Here is a 14,232-nt window from a genome sequence, read left to right as displayed (position 1 = left end):
GCACTGGGGAGGAGGTGTCAACCCCGACGGGGGGGGGGGGGGGCGGGAAAAAAAGCCAAGCGGAGGCATCCAAGGCGGCGGAGCTGCTGCGTGCTCCGGGGCAGGTATTTTGGGCTCGGAGGTGGTGCGACTCTTCCCCCTGTTGCGGCCATTGCCCAGGGCAGCCTTAGCTCACCCTGGCGCTCTTTGGAAAGGGGGGGCAAGTTATGTGTTGATGTAGGCCCTGCCCTTCTGTCTTCCCCCAAAGCAGCCCACGGCCACCTGTCTCCTTTTATTTCTTATGGAAAAGGCTCAGCCACCATGGTCATCGGCCACCATGGTGGTGTATTGCTTGAGCTGCTCCAGCGCCGACTCCATCTTCTGCTTTTTCACAGGGAAAACTGACATGATCGCACACATTGTGGCGAAAGAAATTAAAGGAGGAGACGCGGCTGCGGCATCTGAGCCTTTTCCGTAAGAAATAAAAGGAGACAGGCGGCCGTGGGCTGCTTTGGCGGAAGACAGGAGGGTGGGGCTAGAGGTGTTGGGGTTCGGGTTGGGGTTGGGGTTCAGCGAACTTACCCGAACTCCGCCGCCAAGTTTAGCCGAACCCACTGAACCCGAACTTTGATGGGTTCGCCCAACACTAATTGTAAGATTACATTTAGATTACTCTTTCTGAAGCAATGGAAAAGTACAGAAATTCCCACATAGAAGAAAATATCATAACTAGTAAAAATGGTAAATCTGATCTGTTTGGTCAGGAAGAAAACAATAAGTGCTTTCCTGAAAACATTTATAGACTTACTACTAAAATAAGAAAAAAAGTGAAATGATGATTTATCATCATTAATGATTGAAAAGGACGAGGATTACAAAAGGAACTGAATCAATATCTGGATATAAGGTCAATTGGAAATAGTTTCATTCCTCTCATTATTTTGATTTTTCTTTACAATTTATTCGCTTTTTTCTTTTCTCACTTTCTCTCTCTCTTTTTAGATTTGCAATTTAATTGTTACATGTACTGTATGTGTATGTATGTATATATATCATTTTAAAGAACTCTGCTAAGTCATATCCATAACAAAAATTATGCTAAAAGAGGAGGCAAAATGTTTCAGCGACTACTGCTGTGAGATAGGAGTGAGATAATAACAATGTCATGAATACATAGGGGGAAAATACAACTGGGACATATTTGTACTGTATCCAAAGCAATTTAAAATGTACTGCTATAACATTTATGTTTAGATTATTTATGTGTGTATTTTCTTTCAGCTGAATTTGCCTTCCTCCACCCTATCAGTGATTCATCTTCATGCTACCTCTCAGAAGCCACATACCTGAGTGACTTTTTCAGTTACATTCTGGGTGCGCTCTGTTACTTTGTGCGGGGCGATTATCTCAATCTCTGTGGTAGAGCCTGAACGATGCTTCTCGAGGTTGAATTCCACAAAGTTGAGGGTGAACTGTGGAATCTGGCTGATTGTCCTATATTTCATGAGGTTTGCATCTGATGTGGAATTCTGGTTGAGTTTGGCTTGGGAACTTTCTGGGGGGAAACAAAATATTTTTCTAGTTAGGCTTTTTTGCAAATGAAAATGCCTAATCTTAATTATGCAGATCAACTCAACGTTGTTGGGTTTGTTTGCTTTTACAGCAAAATGGATAGGACAGACGATTTAAAGGCTATAATATCAAAGTTTTAAACAGATAGATTGGTGGGATTTCCTTTCGTTTGGTAAAAGCCTTGAGCAATAAAGAAGCATCTCTTCATTCTGTGGAATTTTGATGCTTTGAAATACGATTAAAAAGCTCTTACAATAAACAACATTGTACTTTATTTTGTATCTCCATTTGTAACCATTTTATTTATATAATTTTAAAAAATGCATATAATATCAAAGGGCAAACAAACTCCTCAAGGTTTCTAAAATAATTGCCCACATAATTATTGATATTAATTTTAAAAAATTAATGAAAGCAATAATAACAACTTCTAAAAGCTTTCAGTATATAGACACTAAAGCCCAATACATATATACAGCTCAAAACTACCTTATAAAATAGTCAGAAAAGAAATAAATTATTTGCATTTTTTCCAATAGAAGTATATTCAAGGTATTTATAAAGACAATACTGTAATTAATCAGTCAATCAAAATTCTAATGAATTCTGAATGAAAAAATAATCATAAAAGTAAAGGGAAAACATTACATAGATACTCCTCAACTTACTACCATAACAAAGCCTACTCATTTTGGTCCTAAGTTGTCATGGTTGTTAAACAAGGTGCCATGTGATCACCTCACTTAACTTCACCTATCCCTATTTCCCCAATGATATTGTTAAGTGGCCATGCAAGTTGTTAATGGGGGCAAGGGGTGCCTTAGGGGTGGAGGAGTCTTGAGAGGGCCAGCTCACATGGTAGCATCTTCCCAGATCACACATGACTTGCCCTGGGTCTCCAAACTTTCCCTACTGCCTGAAGCAACCTGTATTCTGCTTCCCACTCCTCAATGTTCCTGTAAGTCTTGGGCATGCTTCCCATCCCATGGGTGCCTCTATTTTGGAACAGCTACAATGAATTGGGGCCATTCAGAAATGGCATTTGGTTCTGGGTTAGACCCACATGGCCTGCACGGAGACTGAGAGGTAGAGAGGAATGGAGTTGTGCGACCTCCACTGCAGGGTAGGATGGGGATGAGATAGGTGGGGAGCAATGCTGCAGCATTCTTGCAATCAATCACAAGGATAGGCAGTTTGCTAAGCACACAAATTTTGTTCTCTGCAGGAGTGCCGCAGATGTTTTAACTATTGCAAGTCGCTTTTTGAGGATCCGTCAAAATTAAATCACTAACGTAAGTAGTCGAGGATTACTTGAACATGTGACACTTCCCTATTTTATTAGAAAACGCACACATAGTTAATTGTTTCTGAAAGAACAGTGCCATGTTAATATCTCAGCAATACAGTTAGTGTTTCATATATTGATTGGATTCTCAATGACATTGCATTTTGGTATAAAGGCCTCTATTATATAAATTGTTTGGAGAATTTAAGCATATATATCTATATGTTTTGTTTCTCTTTTCCTGACTCTTGACAAAAGAAGCAAATACAATTATATCTGTTATCTAGACATACATTTATCATATTTTATGCTTTTATCTCTTGTGTTTTAATTGACATTTTATGTGAATGTGCCATACAATAAATAATAAATCCTTTTTCAAGAAAAATAAAAAAACCAGTATGATAGAACAAGATCTGAAGGTTACTCACAATAACCTTATTTGTTTACTTATTCAACATACATTTTCCATTCAGACTCCTCGGAGAAATGCTTGTTTCCAAATTTTATCTTGATTGGCCTTAAAAATCACTTACCGGTAGCTTAATTGTTTTAATGGGAAAAATGAAATCTGCAGCTAGCTCTATAGTTTTGAAATATTTATAATATTGGTATGTGAACATTTTTGCCAAACTACTAAAAGAATTTGAAAATTATTTTTTCTTCTTAATTCTATTGTAAGTAGCTCTTTAATTTTATCATTCTATTAGGTTGTTACAGAACAAATGGCATGTTCTCCTCAATCAAGATACTGTTCAATGATTGCCCAGTCTTTGCACAGACAAATGTATATTTTTTATTATTCTTGTTATTGTGGACTGATAGGTTCATTTCAACCCTCTTTGGTCAACTCAGAAAGCAAACAACAAATAATGATCTGATGCTGTATTCTATTACTCTTTCCATAACAACATTCAGTTCCTAGAGATTTTGCATTATGTTTCAGATTTTTTGCCTCATTACCCTGGCCAGATCCACTGTCATTTGTTTTGCTCCTTTCATCCTGTATTAATTAGCCACTACTTATTACCTTTTTGCTTCTTCTATTACAGGAAAAACTCCCCATCTTTTTCCTTTCCATTCCAGATGCACTTTTTGAACCATCTCGTAACTCTCTTTGCTGCTTGTATATGTTACAAAACTTTCCATAGTGGACAGTTTGTTCTAGGAATCTAATATGCCTAAAAGCATTTGAAGATACAGTACTTAAAATAAAGTTCAGAATTACTAAAATATGTAATTTGGGAGGAAGAAGGTAATGCTATTTTTGTTGTTTTGTACAGTTTCTGTTCCTTTTTATTTAAAGGAACCAGAATGCTAAGGTAGATGACTTTTCATACTTCATTAAATAGCCATGTTTTCAGCACTTTGGCTGAAATAAACGACAGTGTCAATTACAGGAAACGGATTAGACACCCAGTCCATTTTGGCAGTGGTGGGAACTGTCCAAAAGCATTCTAATGATTATTTTTTTAAAGACCTATCTCTGTCTAAAATAGTATGCATGGATCTGTTAGCTTTTTTGTTTCAAAATCACTAGCTTTGCTGTGACTTCCAGTTAGAAATCAATGTATAAATCTGGGAACAGCACTTCATGGGATTGCTTGACCATCTTTTGCCAGCCTGTATACAGAGAAGAGATAAGAACAATTAGCAACAGATCCATGGGACATGGTTGTACATGTTTTCTCTCAATCTGCTCCGGATTCCTCTCCTTTCCCTGAATTTTCTCTGAGCCAAAATTGTATATTCTGGAGTTTCATCAAAAGGGATACTGGTGGACACTATCTCCATGGTGGGACTGGTCTAAGCCTCTGGCCGGAAGTAACCTTTGCAATCCCAGGGAAATCAATTGTTATGCTCAGGCTGAGTAGTGTGCTTCTGTATCAAATTGGGCATAAGCTTCAACAACCACGAGAATGTGTTTTATTAAGAGAAAAGTAAAAGTAAAGAAAAAGGGGCGAGAATAGTTGATAGCCACATTATTGTATCTACTCAATATAATTTCTCCCAAACACTGCTTTAATCTCCAATAATAGTTGGGAATTACATTTGCTTAACAATACTCCATTTGGTAATATATTCATTTGTCCTAATTTATGATTTTTGCGACTGTTCTGTAAGTTAGATAGCTAAAGGGGAGAAAAAGATAGATAGAAAGGGAGGGAGGGATGGAGGGAGGGAGAGAGAGAGAGAGAAGGTTTACCATAGGCTACCTAATCATGTAATAATAATAATAATAATAATAATAATAATAATAATAATAATAATTTATTAGACTTGTATGCCCCCCCTCTCCGAAGACTCAGAGCGGCTCACAACAAAATACAAAGCACAAATCTAATATTAAAAACAATTATAAAAAACCATTATAAAAACAGTCTTACCATCCAATTAAACCATACATAAAATGAAACAGCTAAGGGTCAGTTATGTCCCCCAAGCCCCCAAGCCTGAAAACCATAGGTGGGTTTTCAGTAATTTGTGAAAGGCAAGGAGGGTGGGGGCAGTCCTGATCTCCGGGGGGAGTTGATTCCAGAGGGCCTGGGCCACCACAGAGAAGGCTCTTCCCCTAGATCCCACCAGATGACATTGTTTTGTAGATGGGACCCGGAGAAGGCCAACTCTGTGGGATATGAACGGTCGCTGGGATTCATGCGGCAGAAGGCGGTCCTGAGGGTATTCTGGTCCGATGCCATGTAATAGCATAGGTGATTAAGAACCAGACATTTCTTGATATATACCAGGTTTGGGTTCCACCTGGTTCAGACAGTTCCGTGTTTTTGTGATGCTGCAAGGGAATCCAAGCAGTGCAAAAATGGGCACTTCGCTGGCAACGGAAGTCCAGAGGTGGGGTTTCCCAGCGAGGGGAGCCTCAGTGAAATCACAGCATCACAAAAATGGGCACTTCTGGTCCGATGCCATGTAATAGCATAGGTGATTAAGAACCAGACATTTCTTGGTATATACCAGGGTTGGGTTTCACCTGGTTCAGACGGTTCGCCTAAACTGATAGTGACCTGCTGTTGATGACATCACAGCACTGGTTTGGTTGCTGCTAGTCTGTGGGTGCCGCCATCTTTTTAAAAATTATTTTTTATTGAATTTTTTAAAAAAGAATTCTTTTGAGCATGTGCAGAAACCAAATTTGCGCATGTGTTGCCATCTTGTTTTGGACTTTACTTTAAAAAATGGAATTTTTTGGCACTATGCATGCACGTGCAGCCATCCGAAATATGCAGGCGCCCATGAAGAATGGCCATGTAGCATGGGAGGAAGTGAACTGGCAGCGAGATAAGTTAGAACCCACCCCTGGTATATAACTGTTAACTAATATACTATTTTAGATGTAATCCAAATCTAAATTAGTCGTATTATTTTATTTTATTTTTTTTAAATCTCTTTATTAATTTTTCTTATGTCATTCCCATCACATATTATTTTGAATTACAGATTATACATATTCTCAGTTAACATTCTGACAGTAAGTTTTGACCGGTTTCCTTTCATTATATACATTGTATTTTATATTTTTAAATTCTAAAATCTATTACGTTCATTAATTATACACGGTAACTGTAGGTCGTTTCAATTGTACTGTTGTTTCATATTATGTTGCTTTTATGTTCTCTTTTGAACCCATTCGTGCCATTTTTGCCATGTTCTTTTTGATTCTATTAATTTATTTCCCTTAATTGAGTTCGTGAATTCGTCCATCTCTACACATGCATATATCTTATCTATAATTAAATCTTCCGTTGGTATCTGATCACTTTTCCAGAGTTGTGCTATCGCAATTCTCGTGGCGGTGTTAATATGTGTTGTGAGGAGCATTGTTTGTTTTGAATAATGTTTTCTCCAAACTCCTAAAAGCATAGCTTCCGGTGTGAGTTCTATTTCCTCTTTCGTAATCTCTGTGAGCCAAGTATGAGTTATTGTCCAAATTTTTTGTATCATGGGGCAGGACCACCACATATGGAAAAACGTACCTCTTTCCTTTTTACACTTCCAACACGAGTCTGATAACGTTGGGTGGATCTTTGCTAATCTCGCCGGTGGGAGGTACCATCTGTAGAATAATTTGTAATAGTTTTCCTTATATGCTGCCAAAAGGGTTATTTTGGATATTGTGGTCCATGTTCTTTCCCAGTCGGCAATATGGATGGCGTGTTGCAGATTTTTTCCCCACGCTATTATTGGTGTTTTGGTCGTATCTTTTATTCTTTCCTGTTCTAAAAGTATTTGGTATATTCTGCTTATTTGTTTGTTTTCATTTCCTATCAGAATCTTATCTAATGGGTTCATAGATTTTTGAATACCGGGTGTTTGATTGTCTTTTTTAAATCTGGATTCTATTTGGGCGTATGTCCACCAATCCATTTTATGATTTAATCTTTCCAGTTCTTGTCTAGATTTGAGTTCCCCGTTTGGGTGTAATATGTCTCTGTACTGGATGGTTTTGGCTATGTCGATCAAATTTGGGTAGATGATGGCTTCCATAGTGGAAAGCCATCTTGGAATTTTGTCGTAGTGTTTATTTTTAATTTCGTACCAGGTTTTTAGTAGTGATTTACGGATCAAGTGCCTGTCAAATATAGTTTGTTTTTGCAATTTATCTTTCCATAAATGCGCATGCCAGCCTGTTTGTAAGTCATGACCTTCTAATACAAGTATTCTCTTATTTTTTAAGTTAATCCACTCTTTTATCCAAATTAGGCTTGCCGCTTTGTAGTATAATTTTAGATCCGGGAGCCCCAGGCCTCCTCTAATTCTATTATCTTGGAGATACACATATTTTATTCTTGGCCTTTTGTTTTGCCAGATGAATTTGGAGATGATTTTATTGATTTCTTTAAAAAAATTTGGTTCCAAGTTAATCGGAGCTGTCTGAAAAAGATATAAAAATTTGGGAAGAATATCCATTTTTATTACAGATATTCTGCCTAACATTGATATTTGTAGGTCTTTCCATTTCTCTAAATTTTTTTTGGTATCTTGCAATAATTTGTCATAATTGTCTTTTTTAAGTGTAATTGTTTTGTTTGTTAATATTAATCCTAAGTACTTCATTTTTTTTTTTGAAAAAAAAATTAGTCGTATTATTATCAAGCAAGTAAACTGGATTTAAGTTAATAATGATTAACATTTCCCAATAATTGCAAAGGAATTTTAGTACAACTGTCCTAGCCCACTTCAGCCATATATTCTAATTCTTGTTCAATTCCTTTTATTACTGATTTTTCCCCAATTATATCATAAAATGGCACAATAATGTCAAAATGATACAGGGCTATGGTAATGTATTGTGATGCCATGATGAATTTATAATGCACTTTCATAACTACTTTCTCCCTTAGAGATATGGACTGTTTTTGTTCTTGAGAGCACAAGATCAAAATATACAACCAATTGGAGTGCAATTTTCCAGAAAAAGCTGGAACTGGCTGCATTAAATAGTGATAGTGATGTATTATTTGTATAAAGTTAAATGATTATTCGCATTAAGAAAAATAACTACCCAAACTATATAATCACTCATCAGTGTGTAATGTACCAGCTATAGTGCTAGATTTGGACTAAAAAAACTGAAATCTTCAGATTATCGCTCAATCATGAAGCTCAGTATGAGACCTTGGTCCACTTGCCATGGGGATTGACTCATTAGAATAAAACAAGAAAGGCATAGATCTTGAATAGCAATTAATTATCTTGGGAGGGAGGAAATGGGAAACATTTAATAATATCCATGCATGTTCCTGTGAATCTGTTTGTGGCAACCAAATATTGCCATTTTAAAAATCCTATGCCTTGTGTTTTTTGAATGTTTGGAATCTATCTCATTCCATTCATCTTTTCACTATTCCCTAAATCTATGCTGAACTTCTAGTAATTAGATTTTATGCATTTGGATATTTTTTAAAAAGGTACTATAATCTTTAAAAATATTTGTAAATGTCAGAGAGAAAAATTCTAGAACTCATGATTTGTCTTTTCATTTTAAAGATAGCATATTAAAGTGTCCATGGAGAGGGGCGGCATAGAAGTCCAATAAATAAATAAATAATAAATAAATTATTCAGGAACTGCACACAGTAGATAAACATGTTGTTATAGCCTTTCCACCCTGCAAATTGAGAGTTGTAGTGGAGCTGCAATGTACCCCACTGGAAAAGACTATGCAATGTACCCTTTCAGGTTATAAAAATGATTTTTAAATACTTCAAATCAAATATTTCCTGGTAATAGGAATTGAGGCAAGGTTTAATTTGGCATTAGCACTAGCCATTGAAGCACTGTTCTAATGATTCTGAAGATTTCTTTTGACTTCAGCATTTTATAGCTTGAACTGATATTAAAAAGTGGCACATTAGTAATAGTAAACTTGCCACAGTATTTTTATTGTTCATAGTAATCTTTTGTTTAGCATCTCTATTATTTGTACTTACTACAGGAGTAATAAGGCACTTAACCCAAACCAAGTGAAGAGTTAATACCACTTTATAATGCCTTGGTAAGCCGACATTTGGAATATTGCATTCAGTTTAGGTCGGCATGATATAAAAAAGATGTTGAGACTCTAGAAAGAGTGCAGAGAAGAGCAACAAAGATAATTAAGGGACTGGAGGCTAAAACATATGAAGAACGGTTGCAGGAACTAGGTATGTATACACCTTTTCACAAATAAAGAAAAAAGGGACTAGGGGAGGCATAATAGCTATGTTCCAATATCTCAGGAGTTGCCACAAAGCAGAGGGAGTCAAACTATTCTCTGAAGCATCTAAGGTAGAGCAAGAAGCAATGGGTAGAAACTAAACAAGAAGAGAAATAACTTAGAAAAGGAGAAATTTTCTGACTTTTAGAATAATTAATCAGTGGAACAGCTTACCTCAAGAAATTGTGAATGCTCTAACACTGGAAGTTTTTAAGAAGATGTTGGACAACTATTTGTCTGAAGTGGTGTAGGATTTCCTGCCTAAGCAGGGCATTGGGCTAGATCTCCAAGGTCCTTCCAACTCTGTTATTCTATTCTATTTTATAAATGTAGCTTTAATCAAATCAGAAAATGCCTTTCTTATTCTTTGCCCTCACTTTTTATTTTCTGAATGATTGATTACATTTTTAGAAAATAACTTGGTCTTACAATATAAAATATAAACTATGCTGAAAATTCATTCTTTATATGTTGAATAACAGCTTGGTTTTGGAACTGGTTATTCTATTCATTTGTTTAAAAGCTTTCTAAACGTAAGTCATCCTTGTGATTATGGATGATTAAGCATTAGAAATCTGTTTACCATTAATGAGATATTTCAAAAGTCTTTCTCAAAATACTGGTTTTAATTCCCAGATAGAACCATCCACAGCCTCTTATTGGGTCCATCTACTTTTTATTCCACATTAGAAGTTATAATTCACAAATTATTTTTTTCTTCAAACCTAGAAAACATTCTGGAAATATTTTTTCTCCTCAAATATTCTTAAAAAGCAGTCTACATCCAATGCTTTATTAAGACTGGAAAATACTTTATTATTGCAATCCACTGTCATAGAGTCTATATAGTTCAAGGTACACATTTGTATTATTGATATACATATACAGGAAAGTCAGCTGAGTTACTTTGGGCTGGTCATTCTCTGTCTCTTCAAAGGATCTCCCTGAGTTGTTGTTGTTGTAGGGAAAAATAGGAAGAGGAAAGTTGGTTATGTTCGCTGCCTGGAATTATTTGTAAAATAATAAAAGTAGGATGCAAACAAACAAATATACCCTTGAGGAGGATAAACCAGAAAATATTTTCTCCAAATCTAAGATCTTGACATAAGAGGAATACTTACCTGATCAAATCTATTATCTAAAGTAATGTTGCAATTACAAGTGCTATGGCTTTGTAAAATGTGATTTGCCTTGCAAAATCTGAAACTTATAGTATGCAAGATGATATCCAGAATATTTTAAGTGAACACTGTCTTCTGAACAGCAGCTTCAATTGTTGGTGAGTTAAAATGAAACTTCATGTTTCCCTTGTTTCTATTATAATTTCAATTGCTTTCTCTTCTAATGTATCATTATTTTTAAAATTAATTAACTTTTACTTGCAGCATGGATAAGGTGGGCAACATGCCATATGAGCTTTATGGATAACACCCACAGTTTGTCATAGATTGCAAGGATTATGACTTTAGCTATCATTCTGGCCTGGAATCGCAGAAAAATTCTATAATCCTCATAAATCCATCACCCACTCCTATTTCTAACCAGCGGTATGATTTCCATTTGCACATTTATTACATACATCCTTCTTTGTCAAGTAAATCTTTGAAAAATCTCACTGCACATCATAATCTATGTTCTTGCTTTGCATAAACTCCTCAGACAGTCTCTCATGGGAGGAAAAACTGTAGAACTGTGTTCAGGATTCCTCTCTTCTCTTCTCTTCTCTTCTCTTCTCTTCCCTTCCCTTCCCTTCCCTCCTCTCCTCTTCTTTCTCCTCTCTCCCTTTCGCTTTTCCCTCCTCCCTCCTCTCTTCATTTTTCTTACTTTCATTGACATCAGCCACTGGTGTCCCCAGATTAAATCAAGATGATTGCACTAAGGGAGGGCTTTTAAAGCCCTCTCTTCCCCTTGTATCATTTTCTTAATTAAATAACACGGTCATGCCCAGGATGCTAGTTTATTCTAGGGAGAAAACAGCTGCTGTTTGTCAGACGGTGCAATGGAATGTGAAAAAAACCTTGAGAAATAGGTCAAAGGGTGCACCTGCGTGTTTGCATGTGATTTCGCTACCTGCCCAGGTGCAGTAGCAGAATTGCGCTGGACTCCGCTAGCACTCAGAGCCATGGGGGTGAGCACACGTCACTGTTCCATTTTAGTAGCCCACCTCTGGTAGCTACCCTTCTTCACTCATTTCTCAAAGTCTTTCTCATGTACTATTACAGAAGTTCTATGGAGATTTTAATCCTGTAGTTTGGAGGGGAAATCGTAGCAAAATAGTGTTGGAGATATGTTAATGGATGTGATCTGGTCCATTCCCTGCTCAGCTCTCTCCATGACACCACATTCTATTAATTGATACATATAAATATGAAAAAAACCTGGCTACTGATTATGAGTAAGTCTCCTGTTTTGTCCATCTTCCTCTAATTAAAAGCAGTGTAGTGCTATTGATACTACTTGTTGTGAGTGATTGCTAATGCTCCCTCATGTTAGATTGCATCAGACACAACACTGCTACTTATGATAGTAATCAATGTAAACAAGAGCTCTATAAGTATGTGGAGATAACTCAAAGAGTGTGTGGATTAGTCTGCAATAATCACCTCTTACACTCAGCAATTAGAACATAACTGATAATGGCATGTCCTTTTGACATATGCCCCACTGGAGCAGCCACTGAATCTTCAGTAATCCTGCAAAAGAGGGCATTTCAGCAGATTACCATGAATTACAAGAGATACTTAACTGCCATTCTCTCTTCTACTAAATACTATATGAAAAATGCTAAATACTATATAGAAAATCCTGTCCCCTTTCCCTACTGAGAAAGATCACAGAGTCCCCAGTAGATATTCCCTAATCCAATACTTATAACTGATATTCCATTCAAGCAGTGGCAAATGTATATTTCTAAGTTCATATGGCAAGGGGTAAACCACCAAGAATTAGGTACAAATTATTCCAAGATGCTAAAGAAAGATTTGGGAATTTGGGTTTACCAGATTTGAAATTATACTTTGATGCTTGCTATCATGTTTCCCCTAAAACAAAACCCTGTCTTATATTTTTGAACCCTGAAATAAGTGCTTGACCCATGCACCCAAAAGCCCAATTGGTCTGATTATCAGGGCATGTCTTGTTTTGGGGAAACAGAGTATTTAGTCAGGTTTAAAGAGTGGATGCCTTTCCAGAGTAAGAGGTTTCTTGATTTGCGGGGTTATTAATTAAGGTTTTCTTGGCATGCAAATAGTATGTCAAGTAAAATAAATGTTGATTTCAATAACCACTGAGCTAGGCATGTTATCCTAAGATAGAGGGGTCAAACTCAAGACCCACAACCAGTGTTCTCTCTAATTTTTTTGGGGGGTGGGCGGAAAAGTATAGTGTCTGAGCGGCAGTCCCTTTAGGACTAGGCGGCACAGAAATAATAAATAAATAAATAAATAAATATATAAATAAGTAAATAAATAAATACTGTGTGTCTATAACAGTGAGCTCATAATAGGGCAACGCTATCAATATCAAAATGCCACTTAAATAGTTGAGCTAGTTTCAAACTAGATTTTGATTTTCTTTCTCTCTTCCTTACTCCCATTCTTTTTCTTTCTCTTTTCCTTCCTCTCTTTTTTCTATCTGTTTCTCTCTCTTCCTCTCTTCCTCTCTCTCTCCTTCCCTCTCACTCTTTCCCTCTCGGCTTCTGGGCAGGTTTGGAAAACTCTGAGTTGATGATGATTTTTAAGTGAGCGATTGCTCACTGCTCAGCTTAGAGGGAACTATGCCCACAACCAGATCTGGCCTGTGGCTTGCTTAGATATGGCCCACAGGACTGCCCTGGAAAGAGCAAAGGAGTGGCCAGTGGCCAGCAAAAGCAGAGCTTGAGAGGGCCACATACAGTGTTCCCTCTAATTTTTTTTGGGGGTGGGCGGAAAAGTATAGTGTCTGAGCGGCAGTCCCTTCGGGACTGGGCGGCACAGAAATAATAAATAAATAATAAACAAATAAATAAACAAATAAACAAACAAACAAATAAAAAACCCACCCTGTTTTGCCTCAGAGAATTTCAAAATAAAATACTGTACTGTGTGTCTATAACAGTGAGCTCATAATAGGGCAACTCTATCAATATCAAAATGCCAGTTAAATAGTTGAGCTAGTTTCAAACTAGATTTTGATTTTCTTTCTCTCTTCCTTACTCCCATTCTTTTTCTTTCTCTTTTCCTTCCTCTCTTTTTTCTATCTGTTTCTCTCTCTTCCTCTCTCTCTCCTACCCTCTCACTCTTTCCCTCTCGGCTTCTGGGCAGGTTTGGAAAACTCTGAGTTGATGATGATTTTTAAGTGAGCGATTGCTCACTGCTCAGCTTAGAGGGAACTATGGCCACATACAGCCCTTCCAAGCTGCTTTTGTTTGCAGAGCACTCTGCCCGCCACAGGCACCCCTCACACAAGTGATGTCAATCAGGCCATGCCCCTCCAGCCACCCCCATCCCCAAAGTCAAACATAATCCTGATGCGGCCCTCAATGAAATCATGTTTGACATCCATGCCCTAAAGGTTTGGAATAGATAAAAAATGAGATTGTCTGCAAACCTTTTTTGTTTTGTAAGAAAATGATGGTGAAGGCAGACTGTTCAAATAATACTTGAAATTCAAGATGAATTTACCCTCAAATCTAAATAGAATAGAA

At 37.0% G+C, this 14,232-nt stretch overlaps 1 protein-coding gene across 1 annotated transcript in view; it reads right to left on the bottom strand.

Moving 5' to 3' along the window:
• Positions 1 to 14,232, bottom strand: part of KCNH6 (potassium voltage-gated channel subfamily H member 6) — a 126,280-nt gene that overhangs the window by 47,654 nt on the left and 64,394 nt on the right. The window contains exons 4-5 of the mRNA XM_070729166.1: positions 7,582 to 7,596; positions 1,326 to 1,500 (exon numbers count right to left, since the gene is read on the bottom strand). Coding sequence (XP_070585267.1) covers positions 1,326 to 1,500; positions 7,582 to 7,596 — 190 coding nt within the window. The remainder of the gene's footprint in view (positions 1 to 1,325; positions 1,501 to 7,581; positions 7,597 to 14,232) is intronic.

The sequence above is a fragment of the Erythrolamprus reginae genome, chromosome Z, assembly GCF_031021105.1.
Source record: "Erythrolamprus reginae isolate rEryReg1 chromosome Z, rEryReg1.hap1, whole genome shotgun sequence".
Lineage (NCBI taxonomy): Eukaryota > Metazoa > Chordata > Lepidosauria > Squamata > Dipsadidae > Erythrolamprus > Erythrolamprus reginae.
The sequence above is the reverse complement of the archived record's forward strand: the minus strand, read 5'-3'. Positions and strand labels throughout refer to the sequence as shown.